General features: G+C 46.1%; 1 protein-coding gene across 2 annotated transcripts in view; it reads left to right on the top strand.

Annotated features, from left to right (window-relative positions):
* The window catches only part of LOC135982621 (uncharacterized), a 16,215-nt gene extending 2,202 nt beyond the window's left edge, over nucleotides 1-14,013 (top strand). The window contains exons 2-3 of one of the 2 annotated variants that reach the window (XM_065590158.1): nucleotides 8,944-12,790; nucleotides 13,389-14,013. In XM_065590158.1, coding sequence (XP_065446230.1) covers nucleotides 12,250-12,790; nucleotides 13,389-13,891 — 1,044 coding nt within the window. In that variant the 5' untranslated portion in view covers nucleotides 8,944-12,249 and the 3' untranslated portion in view covers nucleotides 13,892-14,013. Of the gene's footprint in view, nucleotides 1-5,123; nucleotides 12,791-13,388 lie in introns of those variants that run through there. The other variant, XM_065590157.1, reaches the window with a different exon arrangement.

Here is a 14,013-nt window from a genome sequence, read left to right as displayed (position 1 = left end):
TTAGCCAGCTGAAGACAAAATGGAGGGGTCTCCCACAGGTTTAAGTAGACTCTCTCTTGTGGGTGGAGACCTCCCTCCTATGCAAAGCCCAGCTCCAAGATGGAGTTTTGGAGTCACCTGGGCAAGTCACATGCCCCTGCATGACTCAGTCTTTGCATTGTCCACATGGCATCTTGCATGTCTCCAGGAAGACTTCTCATGTGGATTGGAGCATTCCAAGATGCATTGTTCCCTAAGTGTCTCCTGATCAGGTACTTAACCTGGCAAATTCCTTCCTAAAGAAGCTGACCAAATGCCTCACAAAGCTTACTTAGAAATCAGGCAAGCATACAGCCCATATTCTTAAGCTCGAGTAGAAAATGATATATACATACAAATAGGATGAATAGATATAGTAGATCACAACCCTTACGGAGATATGTTACATGGCACAGGCAGCACAAAACATATTCCAGTTATGTCATACATACATTTATAAGCACCCCCTCCCCATAAAGCCTTATGGGGTACACTGTCACACCCTCCCCCTGAATTTACTGCCAGAGACTTGGACACTGTCCATGGCAGAGGCAGTACCCGTAAAATTTCTGTTTGTTTCTGGTCACACTTCCTTTCAGTACCTTGAAACCATATGATGTCACTCCTGGGGGTTCTAGCCCGTTTTGGGGTCCCTGGTCCCCAGATGCTTGCAAACAGGTAGGGATGTAGTATTGCTAACAGAATGCAGGCAGCAATACTCATTAACGTGGAGGTATCTTGGCATTTAGCCACCAATGCCATGAGGCGGTGTGCCTCAGTTTCCCCTTCTACACAGCAGCATAGGCCTGTTATGCTTTTGCTGCTTTTTACAGGTATGGGCTGTAAAGTAACACGCTGGTGGGGCTGTCCCGTCACCATCCCCAGCATGTATAACAGCTTATTCCACAAATCAAATATGTTCCACATCTTTAAAGGGTTTACCACTAGTGTGAATTCTTTTGTTTTATCCCATAGGTGAATTAGCAAAAGACACAAGGTTAACAGCAAATCTACAGTGGACAGGCTTCGTTCACTCAATTTGACTTGTTTAGCACCCATTGCATTTTCCCAGTTCTCTGTGCCCTCTGGTAGACCCTCTGATGCAGATTCCTCTGCCTCTTTGGGGAAGACTTCTAGTTCGGGCATGTGCTTGGGTCTTTGGCCAGGAAAGGGTGTACTACAACCATACTTGTCCTCGGCCCCTCCCTCTGGAGTTTCTCTGGGCTGGGCCCCACTCCCTTGTGAGGTTCCTCCCATGAAGAGATTTCCCCTCCCCTGTCTTGGAGAGAGAGTTTTATCTCTTGCAAGTGTAGCAAGAACAGCAGCTTTCCCTGGGGTGCTCTGGACCCCTTTGGGCACCCCACTTTCTGTTTCCAATGGGTCAGCTGGATAGACCCCCTCATCCTGGAGGCCTGACCCCCAGGTTTCCCTTAAAACCTGATCCACAGGAGGGGGGGCTGGCATTTCGAATGCAGACTTTTCACTCTCCTCCTGGGAAAGCCCCTCCCCACAAAAGGTGGGTGGACTCTCTGGCCCCCCCTGACCTGCCATCTGGGCTTCCCTCTTTGATCTCCCCTCTGGGTCCGACACTCTTGTGTCCCCTGAAAGGGAAGGTGATCCTGCCCCAGCTGTGGACTCACAGCTACCAGCTACGACAGAACTCTCGCTGGCCAGCAAAATCCCTCCCCTTCCACTCGGGTTGGGCTGGCACTCAGCTATAGAGTCCTTGGGGCCTGTTCCCACCACAGCGGTCCCCAGGACCCCAACTTCCACCTTTGGGACACACGCCTCTGTGCACCCCAGGGCAGGCCCAGCCCCCTGCTGACCTGCAACTTCCTGGCAGTCAGCAGCTGTGGTGGCCTCCTTGCTACAAGGTGGTACATCCCCCTCCCCAGGGGAGATGATTAGGGGACAGGAGCTGGCTTCATCCAGCTCCTCCCTCTGGAACTTCCCTTGAGCCCCAGGGCTACAGGAACTGGCCACAACCAGCCCTGCCCCCGAAGCTGCATCCTTTACTGCTGCAGAGGAACCTAAGAGACACTCTCCTATTCCCCCAGCAGTCCGTGTGACTTCACCCCCCTCTCTGGGGCTTTTAGCACAAGATTCCTTCTCACTGCTAACCAACCCTGGGACAGATTCTGCCACACTAAAGAAATCATTCCCCAGTAGAAACGGTGCAAAATTGTTTGCCACCGTTGCAACAGTCAGCTCAGCCTGCAAATCCCGAGTTTGCATGTGTACTTTAGCTAAAGGTGCAAGGACTTTGTAAACCCCTACCAGCTCTAATTCTGCCATTTTACCTGGCAACAGATCCTTCTCCTGGATTAGGTCCCTCCTGACCACAGAAATCTCAGCACCCGTGTCCCTTAATCCAAGAAGCATCTGACCATTCAATTTAACAGCATGCATATGCTCATTGCTGGGTTGTGTGGAAGCAAGCTTTACAAACCCTGTGTGGAAAGAGGCCACAGCCTGGCTCTGAGAAGCCGCAGCTTCACTCAGTAAGGGACACTTATTCCTCAGGTGCTCAGTGGACTTACAATGATAGCACCTCTTGGGCTCCTCTGCTTGCACAGGAAATTTGGGTCGAGTACCAGGGGAATGGGGAGGTGACCGCCCAGCCTCTTTTTTCCCAGACCCAGGGGTAAAACGGTGATTCTGCTTTCCCCCAACCTTATACCCTTCTGCCAGTGGTTTGTGTTTGATTGCAGCTTGGGCTTGTTCATAAGAGTCAGCATACTCAGCTAATTCACCCACTGCATTTACCTTTTTGTCCCACAAATACTGTTTTACCTCATCACTGCACATATTCAGGAAATGTTCCTGAGTAACTAGATCACACATCCCTTCAAAGCTGGTAATGCCTCTCCCCCGCACCCATTTATCTACCAAATCTCTCATTTCATTGGCATAAGCCACATTACTTAATCCAGATCCCCTCTTAAGGCTCCTGAATTTAACCCTGTAGGTTTCAGGTGTAACCTGAAACTGTTTCAAAACCAGTTCCTTAAATTTACCATAGTTTGAAGCATCATCAATAGGCATCTTATTGAATATGTCCAGAGCTCTGCCAGTCAATTTTGCTATCAATGTGGTCATCTTCTGATCTTCAGGGATGGCATGGAGGGTGCACAGTCTCTCAAAGGTGATGAAATATTCGGCGATATCGCTGGACTCACCATACTGTGGACATAGCCGCTCCCATTTATGGATTTTTGGGGAAGTGGAGCCAGCAGGGGGAGGGTTTCGTCTCTTTGACTCCATAACAGCCAGTTCATGCTTCCGGGCCTCCCTCTGGGCCTCCATAGCCCTCTCGTGGGCAGCTGCCTCTGCCTCCACTCTCGCTGCCGCCCTCACTGCCTCCCTCGCTGCCTCTGCCTCCACTCTCGCTGCCTCTGCCTTCGCCCTCGCTGCCTCGACCTCCATAGCTCTCTTGTGGGCAGCCTCTTCCCTTGCATGTTCTGCCTCCATGGCACTAATTTCTAATTGTCTTAGTTCCAGCCGTCTCTTATGTTCACTTTCTCTCTCTTTTGCTTCCAACCTGGCCAGCTTTAGTTTAATAGCAGCGTCGCTGGTACTCATTGTCCTGCTTTCTCGTGCTGGGCTACAACCACTCTGCAGTTCACTGGAACTGAGATCACTAGTACTCATTGTCCTGCTTTCTTGTGCTGGGCCACAACCCCTCTGCAGTTCACTGAAACTGAGATGCACTCAGCTCAAGGGATTCTTAGTTAACAGAGAGCTTCCTTTTCTGTCCCTACTTCCCTTGCCCGAAATAAGCAAACAGAAAATAACAAACCAGTAACCACTTTGTCTGTTCTCCAGCCACCACACTTAAAACTCACTTAAAATCACTACCAGTATCTCAAAGCAATCAGCTGTGCACAGACCCTGCTCGACTACGCCACTGTGACGGGTTGGATCACAGAAACCCCCTTGGGAGCTGCCACCTGATGTGCCAAGACTACCCCTGCTCCTGTTTTCCCTGCCAGCTCAGGACTCCAGCACCCTGTCTTGCTGAGCCAGACACTCTCATCTGCTCCAACACAGATCCAGGGTCTGAATCTCCTGTCCCAAAGCTGCAAGTTACCTGAAAACAGCGTACAGAAGTGCGCTTGTCTTTAGCACTCAGATGCTCAACTCCCAATGGGGTCTAAACCCAAATAAATCTGTTTTACCCTGTATAAAGCTTATACAGGGCAAACTCATAAATTGTTCGCCCTCTATAACACTGATAGAGAGATATGCACAGTTGTTTGCTCCCCCAGGTATTAATACATACTCTGAGTGAATTACTAAATAGAAAGTGATTTTATTAAATACAGACAGTAGGATTTAAGTGGTTCAAAGTAGTAACAGACAGAACAAAGTAAGTCACCAAGCAAAATAAAATAAAATGCGCGAATCTATGCCTAATCAAACTGAATACAGATAATTTCCTCACCAGTTCCAGAGTGCTCCCTTTTACAGGCTAATCTCCTTTTAGCCTGGGTCCAGCAATCACTCACACCCCCTGCAGTTACTGTCCTTTGTATCAGTCTCCTTCAAGTATCCTGGGGGGGGGGGGGGTGGAGAGGCTCCTTCTTTAGCCAGCTGAAGACAAAATGGAGGGGTCTCCCACAGGTTTAAGTAGACTCTCTCTTGTGGGTGGAGACCTCCCTCCTATGCAAAGCCCAGCTCCAAGATGGAGTTTTGGAGTCACCTGGGCAAGTCACATGCCCCTGCATGACTCAGTCTTTGCATTGTCCACATGGCATCTTGCATGTCTCCAGGAAGACTTCTCATGTGGATTGGAGCATTCCAAGATGCATTGTTCCCTAAGTGTCTCCTGATCAGGTACTTAACCTGGCAAATTCCTTCCTAAAGAAGCTGACCAAATGCCTCACAAAGCTTACTTAGAAATCAGGCAAGCATACAGCCCATATTCTTAAGCTCGAGTAGAAAATGATATATACATACAAATAGGATGAATAGATATAGTAGATCACAACCCTTACGGAGATATGTTACATGGCACAGGCAGCACAAAACATATTCCAGTTATGTCATACATACATTTATAAGCACCCCCTCCCCATAAAGCCTTATGGGGTACACTGTCACATCCTCCTTCCAGAGTTCAAGGTGATGGGATGAGCCCTTTTGCATGTAGCCTCTTCATGGGTGTAAGGGGGCAATTAACAAAGTATTTGTATTGTCAGGTTCCACAATGGCCCATTTAGTTTTGATAGACCTTCTTGATGGGCAGGAGATGATCCCTCCTGACTGGCTTCACAATTTCAGAACAAACATTTTGTAAAACTTAAATATTTACCTTATAGCATGGGATAAAGGTATGCTAAGTGAGATTAATGCATGCAGCAATTTACAAGCATTTCATAAAGTCTGAACACTAAACACATTTTTATAAGTCCAATACCCATCTCAACCATACTAGTCCACAGGTAAAAAAGATTGGTTTCCAGCAATGAATTGCTGTGCTTGGCTGAGGCCTAAAGCCCTGGCAGGAGCAAGCACCTGGTCTGCCAGCATCACACTCAGTGCCCTTATCTTCCATTGAGATTGGACTGTATACTGGAGAACACCATCATGCAGTATGGCCAAGATTTTCAGAAGTGATTAGTAATTTTGGGGGCCCAACTTGGAACACCTCTGAAAATCAGGCTACTCTAAGGTGCCTCCTATTGACCACCCAAAATTACTAGTCACTCTTTGAAATCTTGGCTTGTATTCCTACCATTTAGCTATTTTACCCCCTTTGATTTCAAACTACAAAAACAAATATAAAATGAATTGTAATTTGATCTCCTTAGAATAACCATAAAGTTGTTTTCCAAAGTCTTATAGCCACATTTCCAGGAACACTAAATGCACTGTAAAAAAATAGGGCTGTCAAGTGATTAAAAAAATGAATTGTGATTAATCGTGTTGTTAAACAATAATAGAATACCATTTATTTAAATATTTTTGGATGTTTTCTACATTTTCAAATATATTTATTTCAATTACAACACAGAATATAAAGTGTACAGTGCTCACTTTATATTCTTTTATTCTAAATATTTGCACTGTAAGAAACAAAAGAAATAATATTTTTCAATTCCCCTCATACAAGTACTGTAGTGCAATCTATTGTGAAAGTGTAATTTACAGATTTTTTTGGTGTAATACAACTGCACTCAAAAACAAAACAATGTAAAAAAAACTTTAGAGCCTATAAGTCCACTCAGTCATACTTCAGCCAATCGCTAAGACAAACAAGTTTATTTACATTTAAAGGAGATACTGCTGCCTACTTCTTATTTACAATGTCACCTGAAAGTGACAGAGGGTCCTGTGGCACCTTTAAGACTAACCTGAAAGTGAGTACAGGCATTCGCATGGCATTTTTGTAGCCGGCGTTGCAAGGTATTTATGTGCTATTTATATGTTATTCTAACCATGTGTATGCCCCTTCATGCTTCGGCCACCATTCCAGAGGACATGCTTCCATGCTGATGATGCTTGTTAAAAAAATAATGCATTAATTAAATTTGTGACTGAACTCCTTGGGGGAGACTTGTATGTATCCTGTTCTGTTTTACCTGCGTTCTGCCATATATTTCATGTTATAGCAATCTTGGAGGATGACCCCGCATGTTCTTTGTTTTAAGAACACTTTCACAGTAGATCTGATAAAACGCAAAGAAGGTACCAACGTGAGATTTCTAAGGATAGATACAGCACTTGACCCAAGGTTTAAGAATCTGAAGTCCCGGCCAAAATTTGAGAGGGACAAGATGTGGAGCATGGTTTCATAAGACTTAAAAAAAGCAACACTCAGATGCGGAAACTACATAACCTGAACCACCAAAAAAGAAAATCAACCTCCTGCTGGTGGCATCTGACTCAGATGATGAAAATGAACATTCATCGGTCTGCTCTGCTTTGGATCATTATTGAGCAGAACCCATCATCAGCATGGATGCATGTCCTCTGGAATAGTAGTTGAAGCATGAAGGGACAGATGACTCTTTAGCGCATCTGGCACGTAAATATCTTGCTATGCCGGCTACCACAGTGCCATGCGAACAGATTTAAAAGTGTTGAGAATAGGCCACTTCCACCTTAATTGAATTGGCTCATTAGCACTGACCCCCTCACTTGGTAAGGCAACTCCCATCTTTTCATGTGCTAGAATATATGGTCTGCTTACTGTATTTTTCACTCCATGCATCTGATGAAATGGGTTTTAGTCCACGAAAGCTTATGCCCAAATAAATGTGTTGGTCTCTAAGGTGCTACAAGGACTCCTCGTTGTTATAATTGAAATCAATGTATTTGAAAATGTAGAAAAACATCCAAAATATTTAATAAATTTCAATAGGTATTCTATTGTTTAATAGTGCGATTAATCACAAGTAATTTTTTAATCGAGATAAATTTTTTTGAGTTAACTGCGATTAATCGACTGCCCTAAAAACAAAAAACAGGAAAAAACATCTTCTACTTACAGGTCTAGAGAAATGTTGCTTCACCATGTCACTTGACTGCCATCTTGTGTGAAAGCAGAAACACTACACTAATTTATTTTCTATGTATCACTAAGAAAAGGTACCCTTAAAACATACGAACAAGAGTCAGAAGGAAAAATGGGGTGGGGGGGTTATACTAAAATCTGAGATGTAAATATTTGGCCATATTTACTCCCTCTCAGAGTCTGAGCTGGAGGTACTCCAAGAGTACCTTTCAGAGGAGCAGGAAAAGAGATTCATTCATCCTCAGCAGGCACCCCAGTTTTCTTTGTGGCTAAGATGGATGGCTTCCTGTGCCCTTCTGTGGACTTCAGGCTCTGAACACGGTTACCATTCTGAACTGATGCCTTTGGCCACCCATGAATGTACTTCTTGAGAGACTTCATTCCACAAACATTTTCACCAAGTTGGACCTCCACAGGGTCTACAACCTGGTCTGTATCCAGGCAGGGAATGAATGGAAGATGATGTTCTGCACCCACTACAGGATCTTCAAATACCTAGCCATTCTCTTCCGGCTATGCAGTGCTCCCACAACGTTTCAGCACTTTATCAACAACACATGTAAGGATAGGTTGGACCAGTTTGTAGTTATCTGTATTGATGACATTCTTATCTTTTTTTTGAGAACCAGACCCTTCCTGACCAACATGTACGCCATGTTCTGGAAAGGCTCCACCAAAACTACCTCTGTTGTAAATTAGAGAAATGCTATTTTGATCGTAGCACAATCAAGTTCCTTGGATATGTAGTTTCCTCAGACAGGTTAACTATGGATCAATGCAAAGTGTCTGGCATCTCCGTGTGGGCTGCTCCCATCGACATATGTGGGGTATAATGTTTCCTCAGCTTTAACAACTTCTATCGGCATTTCATCAAAGGGTTTTCCCACCTGATCATTCTAATTACAGCACTCCTTCAGAAGAGGAGCCTATTCATCTGGTCCCCTGAGGCCCAGTCCACCTTTGACCAGCTGAGGAAGGCTTTTACTATTTCTCCCATCCTTGTCCATCCTGACCCTCCCAGAGTTTTCATAGTGGAGGCTGATGCATCAAACTTCGCTATAGGAAATGTGTTATTGGAATAAGCAGGGCTGTTGACTGGTTTTAATCAGCTGGGGACCAGTCCTAGAGATTCGTCTCCCTTGTCCCGCATCTATCAATGGGGTTTATATGCCCCAACATAGAACTAACAAAATATGTGGGTGCAAAACATGAGGTATGTTTATTAACCAAAGCAACAGTTAATCAAGTAAAGATAAACAGGTGTAAACTATAAGGACTTCCAACACAGATAACAAGGAAAACAGGTAAGGATGACACTGATATAACAAAAAGAGTTTACTCCCTCCCCAGAACGTGTCCCAGGCAGGGGTATGGAGGACTAAAAGGTCTCTACCATCTTCTTGCAGCTTTATCCAAGAACTTCACGACGGGGACCAGCTCCGGCTTCCGTTTAGGTGGACTAGCAGGTGAAGAGTGGACCCAGGATATAGGCAGGTGTTGGCTCTGTTCACTGTCGATGCCTCTTCTGTTCTTTTTCCCCTGTGTCGTCGTGAGTGTAAGTAAGATCCCGAACAAGGATGGCAGTTGGCAGCTCACCCTTGCATGCATGTATGATAAATCCTCCCACAACCCTAAAGCTCAATGCTCAGGTCTACACACCTGCTGTAAACACAGCACCGTGATACTCCACCTTCGAGGTAGGTAGCAGCACCACCAGCACTCTGCCACTCAGATGGGCAGCCCTGTCTCACTGATCTGCTAGCCCCTATATATCCTGCTGTTGCTGGGCAGATTTGGGGTCAGGTGACTACCCTGTTTTCTCACCTTACAGTGAAAAGGGCGCCAAAGTGTACCTGGGGATGGGGAAGAAAGGCAACCAAGATGGATTCCTACTTATTACCTGGAATCCAATATGGCGCACAGGTGTTAACATAAAACAAAAAGGGTTTCTCTTTACAGGGCCTTGTAACCAACTCCACCCTTGTGCTTTGTACTGCAGAAAACTAACCCAAGATGAGTGGAACTATGACATTTGGGACAAGGAGTTGCTTGCAATTAAGGTGGAATCTCCTTGAAGATTCCAGTTCAGTTCCAAATTCCAGTTCGGGTCCTTACAGACCACAGAAAATCTGAAGTATCTTCATAGGGCCCAAAACCTAAACCAGCACCATATCTACTGTCCCCTCTTCTTCACCTGATTTCATTTGGTTGTGACATACCATCCAGGTGCAAGAAACAGAAAGGCAGATGCCTTTGGTACAGTGGACAGGGACTTAATGTAACTCATTCAATCTTTGCTGCTTCGTGACCTCTTCACAACCTAGAACTTGTGTAATGTGGACCCACATCATGATTCAGTGTTTCAGTTACAGGATGGAATTCTCTACCATAGAGACCACATTTATGTTCCAGATGGCCAGCCTAGAGTCAAGGTTCTTGAATTATGTCATGAGTCACAGGTCTCCAGGTATTTTGGTCAAACTAAAGTCAGGAACTTAACATTCCAAAAAATCTGGAGATTAGGTATATATGTGTATGTCAGAAAATACATTGACTCCTGTGACCTGTGTTCTTGGACCAAAAACCCTCACAGAAGGGCATTCAGTCTCTTTGAGCCCTAAACCTCCCCGTCACGGCCCTGATCAACTTCGTCCCTGGATTTCACAGTAGAACTACTCTGCTCCCATGGATGTACAGTTGTGTTGGACTCCTGACCAAGATGGCACACTTTTGCATGGGTCGTACTGCCCTGGGAACCGCCAACCTTTCTTGAATATGTCTTCTGTCTTGGTGGATACTGACTGGCATTTTATTGGTCCAAGGCCCACAGTTTGTCTACTGTTTCTGGCAAGAGTTCTTCAACTCTGGGTTGTAGAATGCCTCATCTTGTCTGCATATCATCCACCGCTCAATTGCCAGATGAAGCAGGTAAAATGGATTCTTGAAGAGCACCTCTGATGCTTCCTGAATTACCGGCAGGGTGACTGGGTCTCCGTGCTCCCTTATGGCAAATTTCCTTATAGCAAAATGATCTAGGCCTCCACTCTGCAGAGCCTGTTCTATGCCAATTACAGCTTACACCCTCACTTCCATCCAGCACTTCCTAAAAGCTCCTCGTTCACTGAACCTGCTGATCTGGTCACCTATCTGCATTACATACAACAAGAGCTCATAGACTGTCTAGAAGCTGCTAAAATGCTCTATAAGCAGTATGAAGATAAGAGCTGTCAAACCACACCTAACGTAGCTATCAGGGACAAGGTCTGGGTGCCAACTCAAAACATCTGTTCTCCCCAATCTGTGGCAAAGTTAGATCACCAGTATGTGGGGTTGTTCAAGATCATTGCTCAGGTCCCTCCTATAACATCCAGGCTTTGTCTCTCAGAGTCAATAAAAATCCACCCAAGCTAACAATGTGATGCATTTTCAAAAAAGGATAACATCATTCTGGGGCGTATTAACAGGAACATCATGTATAAGACCTGGGAGGTAACTTTCCTGCTCTGCTTGGCTCTGGTGAGGCCTCAGCTGGAATGTTGCGTCTAATTCTGGGTGCCTCATTTTAAAAAAGATGTGGACAAACTGAAGAGAGTACAGAGGAAAGCAACAACAATGATAAAAGGTTTAGAAAGCCTGACCTACAGGAAAAGATTAAAAATACTGATATGTTTAGTGTTGAGAAGACGAGACAGAGGGAGGACCTGATAACAGTCTTCAAATATGTTAAGTGCTGTTATAAAGAGGATGGTAATCAATTGTTGTTCATGTCCACTGAAGATAAGAGAAGAAGTAATGTGCTTAGCCTGCAGTAAGGGAGATTTAGGTTAGATATTAGGAAAAATGTTCTAACTATAAGGCTAGGTAAGTTCTGGAATGTCTTCCAAGGGAAATTGTGGAATCCCTGTCATTGGAGGTGTGTAAGAACAGGTTGGACAAACACATCAGGGATGGTATAGGGTTAAGGGTCCTGCCTCATCGCAGGGGACAGGACTAGGTGACCGCAAGGTCCCTTCTAGCCCTATATTTTTATGATTCTATATGAATTTCCAACATACATTTGTATTCCTGTGGCTAGAACCTGTGATAGAGGCCAGGTCTCCACTAAAAAGTTATGTCAACCCAGCTAAATCCTTCAGGGTGTGAAGAAAATCCATACTCCTGAGCAATGTAGTTAAGCCCCGGTGAAGACAGTGCTAGTGCAGCTTGCTACTGCCTCTCTGGGACGTGGATTAACCACAGCGGCAGGGAGAACCCCTCCCATTGCTGTAGTGAGTGTCTACACTGAACTGCTATTGTAGCGTAGTTACAGCTGTGCTGCTGCAGCATTTGCCTGGTCTACACTACGGGTTTAGGTCGACTTTAGCAGCGTTAAACCGAATTAAGCCTGGACACGTCCACACAACGAAGCCCTTTCTTTCAACTTAAAGGGTCCTTTAAACCGGTTTCTTTACACCACCTCTGACGAGGGGATTAGCGATAAAACCGGTCTTTGCGGGTCGGAATTGGGGTAGTGTGGATGGAATTCGACGTTATTGGCCTCCGGGAGCTATCCCACAGTGCTTCATTGTGACCGCTCTGGACAGCACTCTCAACTCAGATGCACTGACCAGGTAGACAGGAAAAGACTCGCGAAGGTTTGAATTTCATTTCCTGTTTGCCCAGCGTGGAGAGCACAGGTGACCCCGCAGAGCTCATCAGCACAGGTAACCGTGATGGAGTCCTCCCAGGATCGCAAAAGAGCTCCAGCATGGACCGAACGGGAGGTACGAGATCTGCTCGCCATATGGGGAGATGAAGCAGTGATAGCTGAACTCCGTAGCAGTAAAAGAAATGGAAAAGTATTAGAAAAGATCTCCAAGGCCATGAAGGACCGAGGCCATAACAGGGACACACAGCAGTGCCGCGTGAAAATTAAGGAGCTACGGCAAGCTTACCACAAAGCCAGAGAAGCAAATGGAAGGTCCGGGGCAGAGCCGCAAACTTGCCGCTACTACGCGGAGCTGCATGCGATCCTAGGGGGTGCAGCCACCACTACCCCAACCGTGTGCTATGACTCTCTCACTGGAGAAACACACAGGGAAGATGGTTCGGGGAACGAGGAAGATGACGATGGAGGTACTGTAGGTAGCTCACAGCAGCAAGGAAGCGGAGAAACCGGTTTCCCCAACAGCCAGGATATGTTTGTGACCCTGGACCTGGAACCAGTAACCCCCGAACTCACCCAAGACCCTCAGGGCACACAGGAGACCTCTGGTGAGTGTAACTTTGTAACTATTTGTAAACATTACAAAAAAAAAGCAAGCGTGTTTAATGATTACTTTGCCCTGGCAATCGCGGCCAGTACATCTACTGGAAAAGTCTGTTAACGTGTATGGGGATGGAGCGGAAATCCTCCAGGGACATCTCCAGAAAGCTCTCCTGGTTGAAATGGGGTGATTTTATTAAGGGGACATTCAGAGGCGCCCGTTCCTGCTCTTCTGACCAGAAATGTTCCCCGCTGTTAACCACGCGGTGGGGGGAGGGGTGAAGTGATCATCCCAGAGAATCGTGTGTGTGTGTGTGGGGGGGGGGGGTTTACTTGTGTTTGTGCCGCATGTTAACCGGGAAACCGCAGCCCCCTCCTTTTACATTGAAACCCCATTTTAAATGGACAACCCAATTCATCCTTGATATGGGAAATGCGCTGCTGTTTGCAACCTTTCCCGCATGTTAAGAAGGTTAAAAAAGCCAAAACACTGTGGCCTACGATGGCTGCCTGCAAGCCGAAATATGCGACCTTGTAATGAAAGAGTGTACCCATTGTTCTCTAAAATGTGTCTTTTTTAACCACCTCTCCCTTCTCCTCCGCCAGCTGCAAATGTTTCTCCTTCGCAGAGGCTCGTGAACATTAGAAAGAGAAAACGTAGGACGAGGGACGAGATGTTCACGGAGCTGCAGATGTCCGCCCAGGCTGATAGAGCACAGCAGAATGCGTGGAGGCAGTCAATGTCGGAGATGAGAAAAGCCCAATATGAACGAGAGGAGAGGTGGCGGGCTGAATCGCGGGAAGAACAGAGCAAGTGGCGGGCTGAAGACGATAGGTGGTGTCAGCTTGCAGACAGACGGCAAGAGGCAATGCTCCGTCTGCTGGAGCATGAAACTGATATGCTCGAGCGTATGGTTGAGTTGCAGGAAAGGCAGCAGGAGCAGAGACCGTCGCTACAGCCCCTGTGTAACCAACAGACCTCCTCCCCAAGTTCCATAGCCTCCTCACCCAGACGCCCAAGAACACGGTGGGGGGGCCTCCGTCCACCCAGTCACTCCACCCCAGATGATCGCCCAAGCATCAGAAGGCTGGCCTTCAATAAGACTTAAAGTTTTAAAATGCATTGTGTCCTTTTCCATCCCTCCTCCCCCACCCATCCCAGGCTAACTTGGCAATTATCCCCCTACCTCTGTAAGGAACTAATAAAGAATGCATGAATGTTAAAAAAAAA

Source organism: Chrysemys picta, chromosome 3 (assembly GCF_011386835.1).
Source record: "Chrysemys picta bellii isolate R12L10 chromosome 3, ASM1138683v2, whole genome shotgun sequence".
NCBI classification, from domain to species: Eukaryota; Metazoa; Chordata; order Testudines; family Emydidae; genus Chrysemys; species Chrysemys picta.
This window is presented reverse-complemented; position numbering and strand designations above follow the sequence as displayed.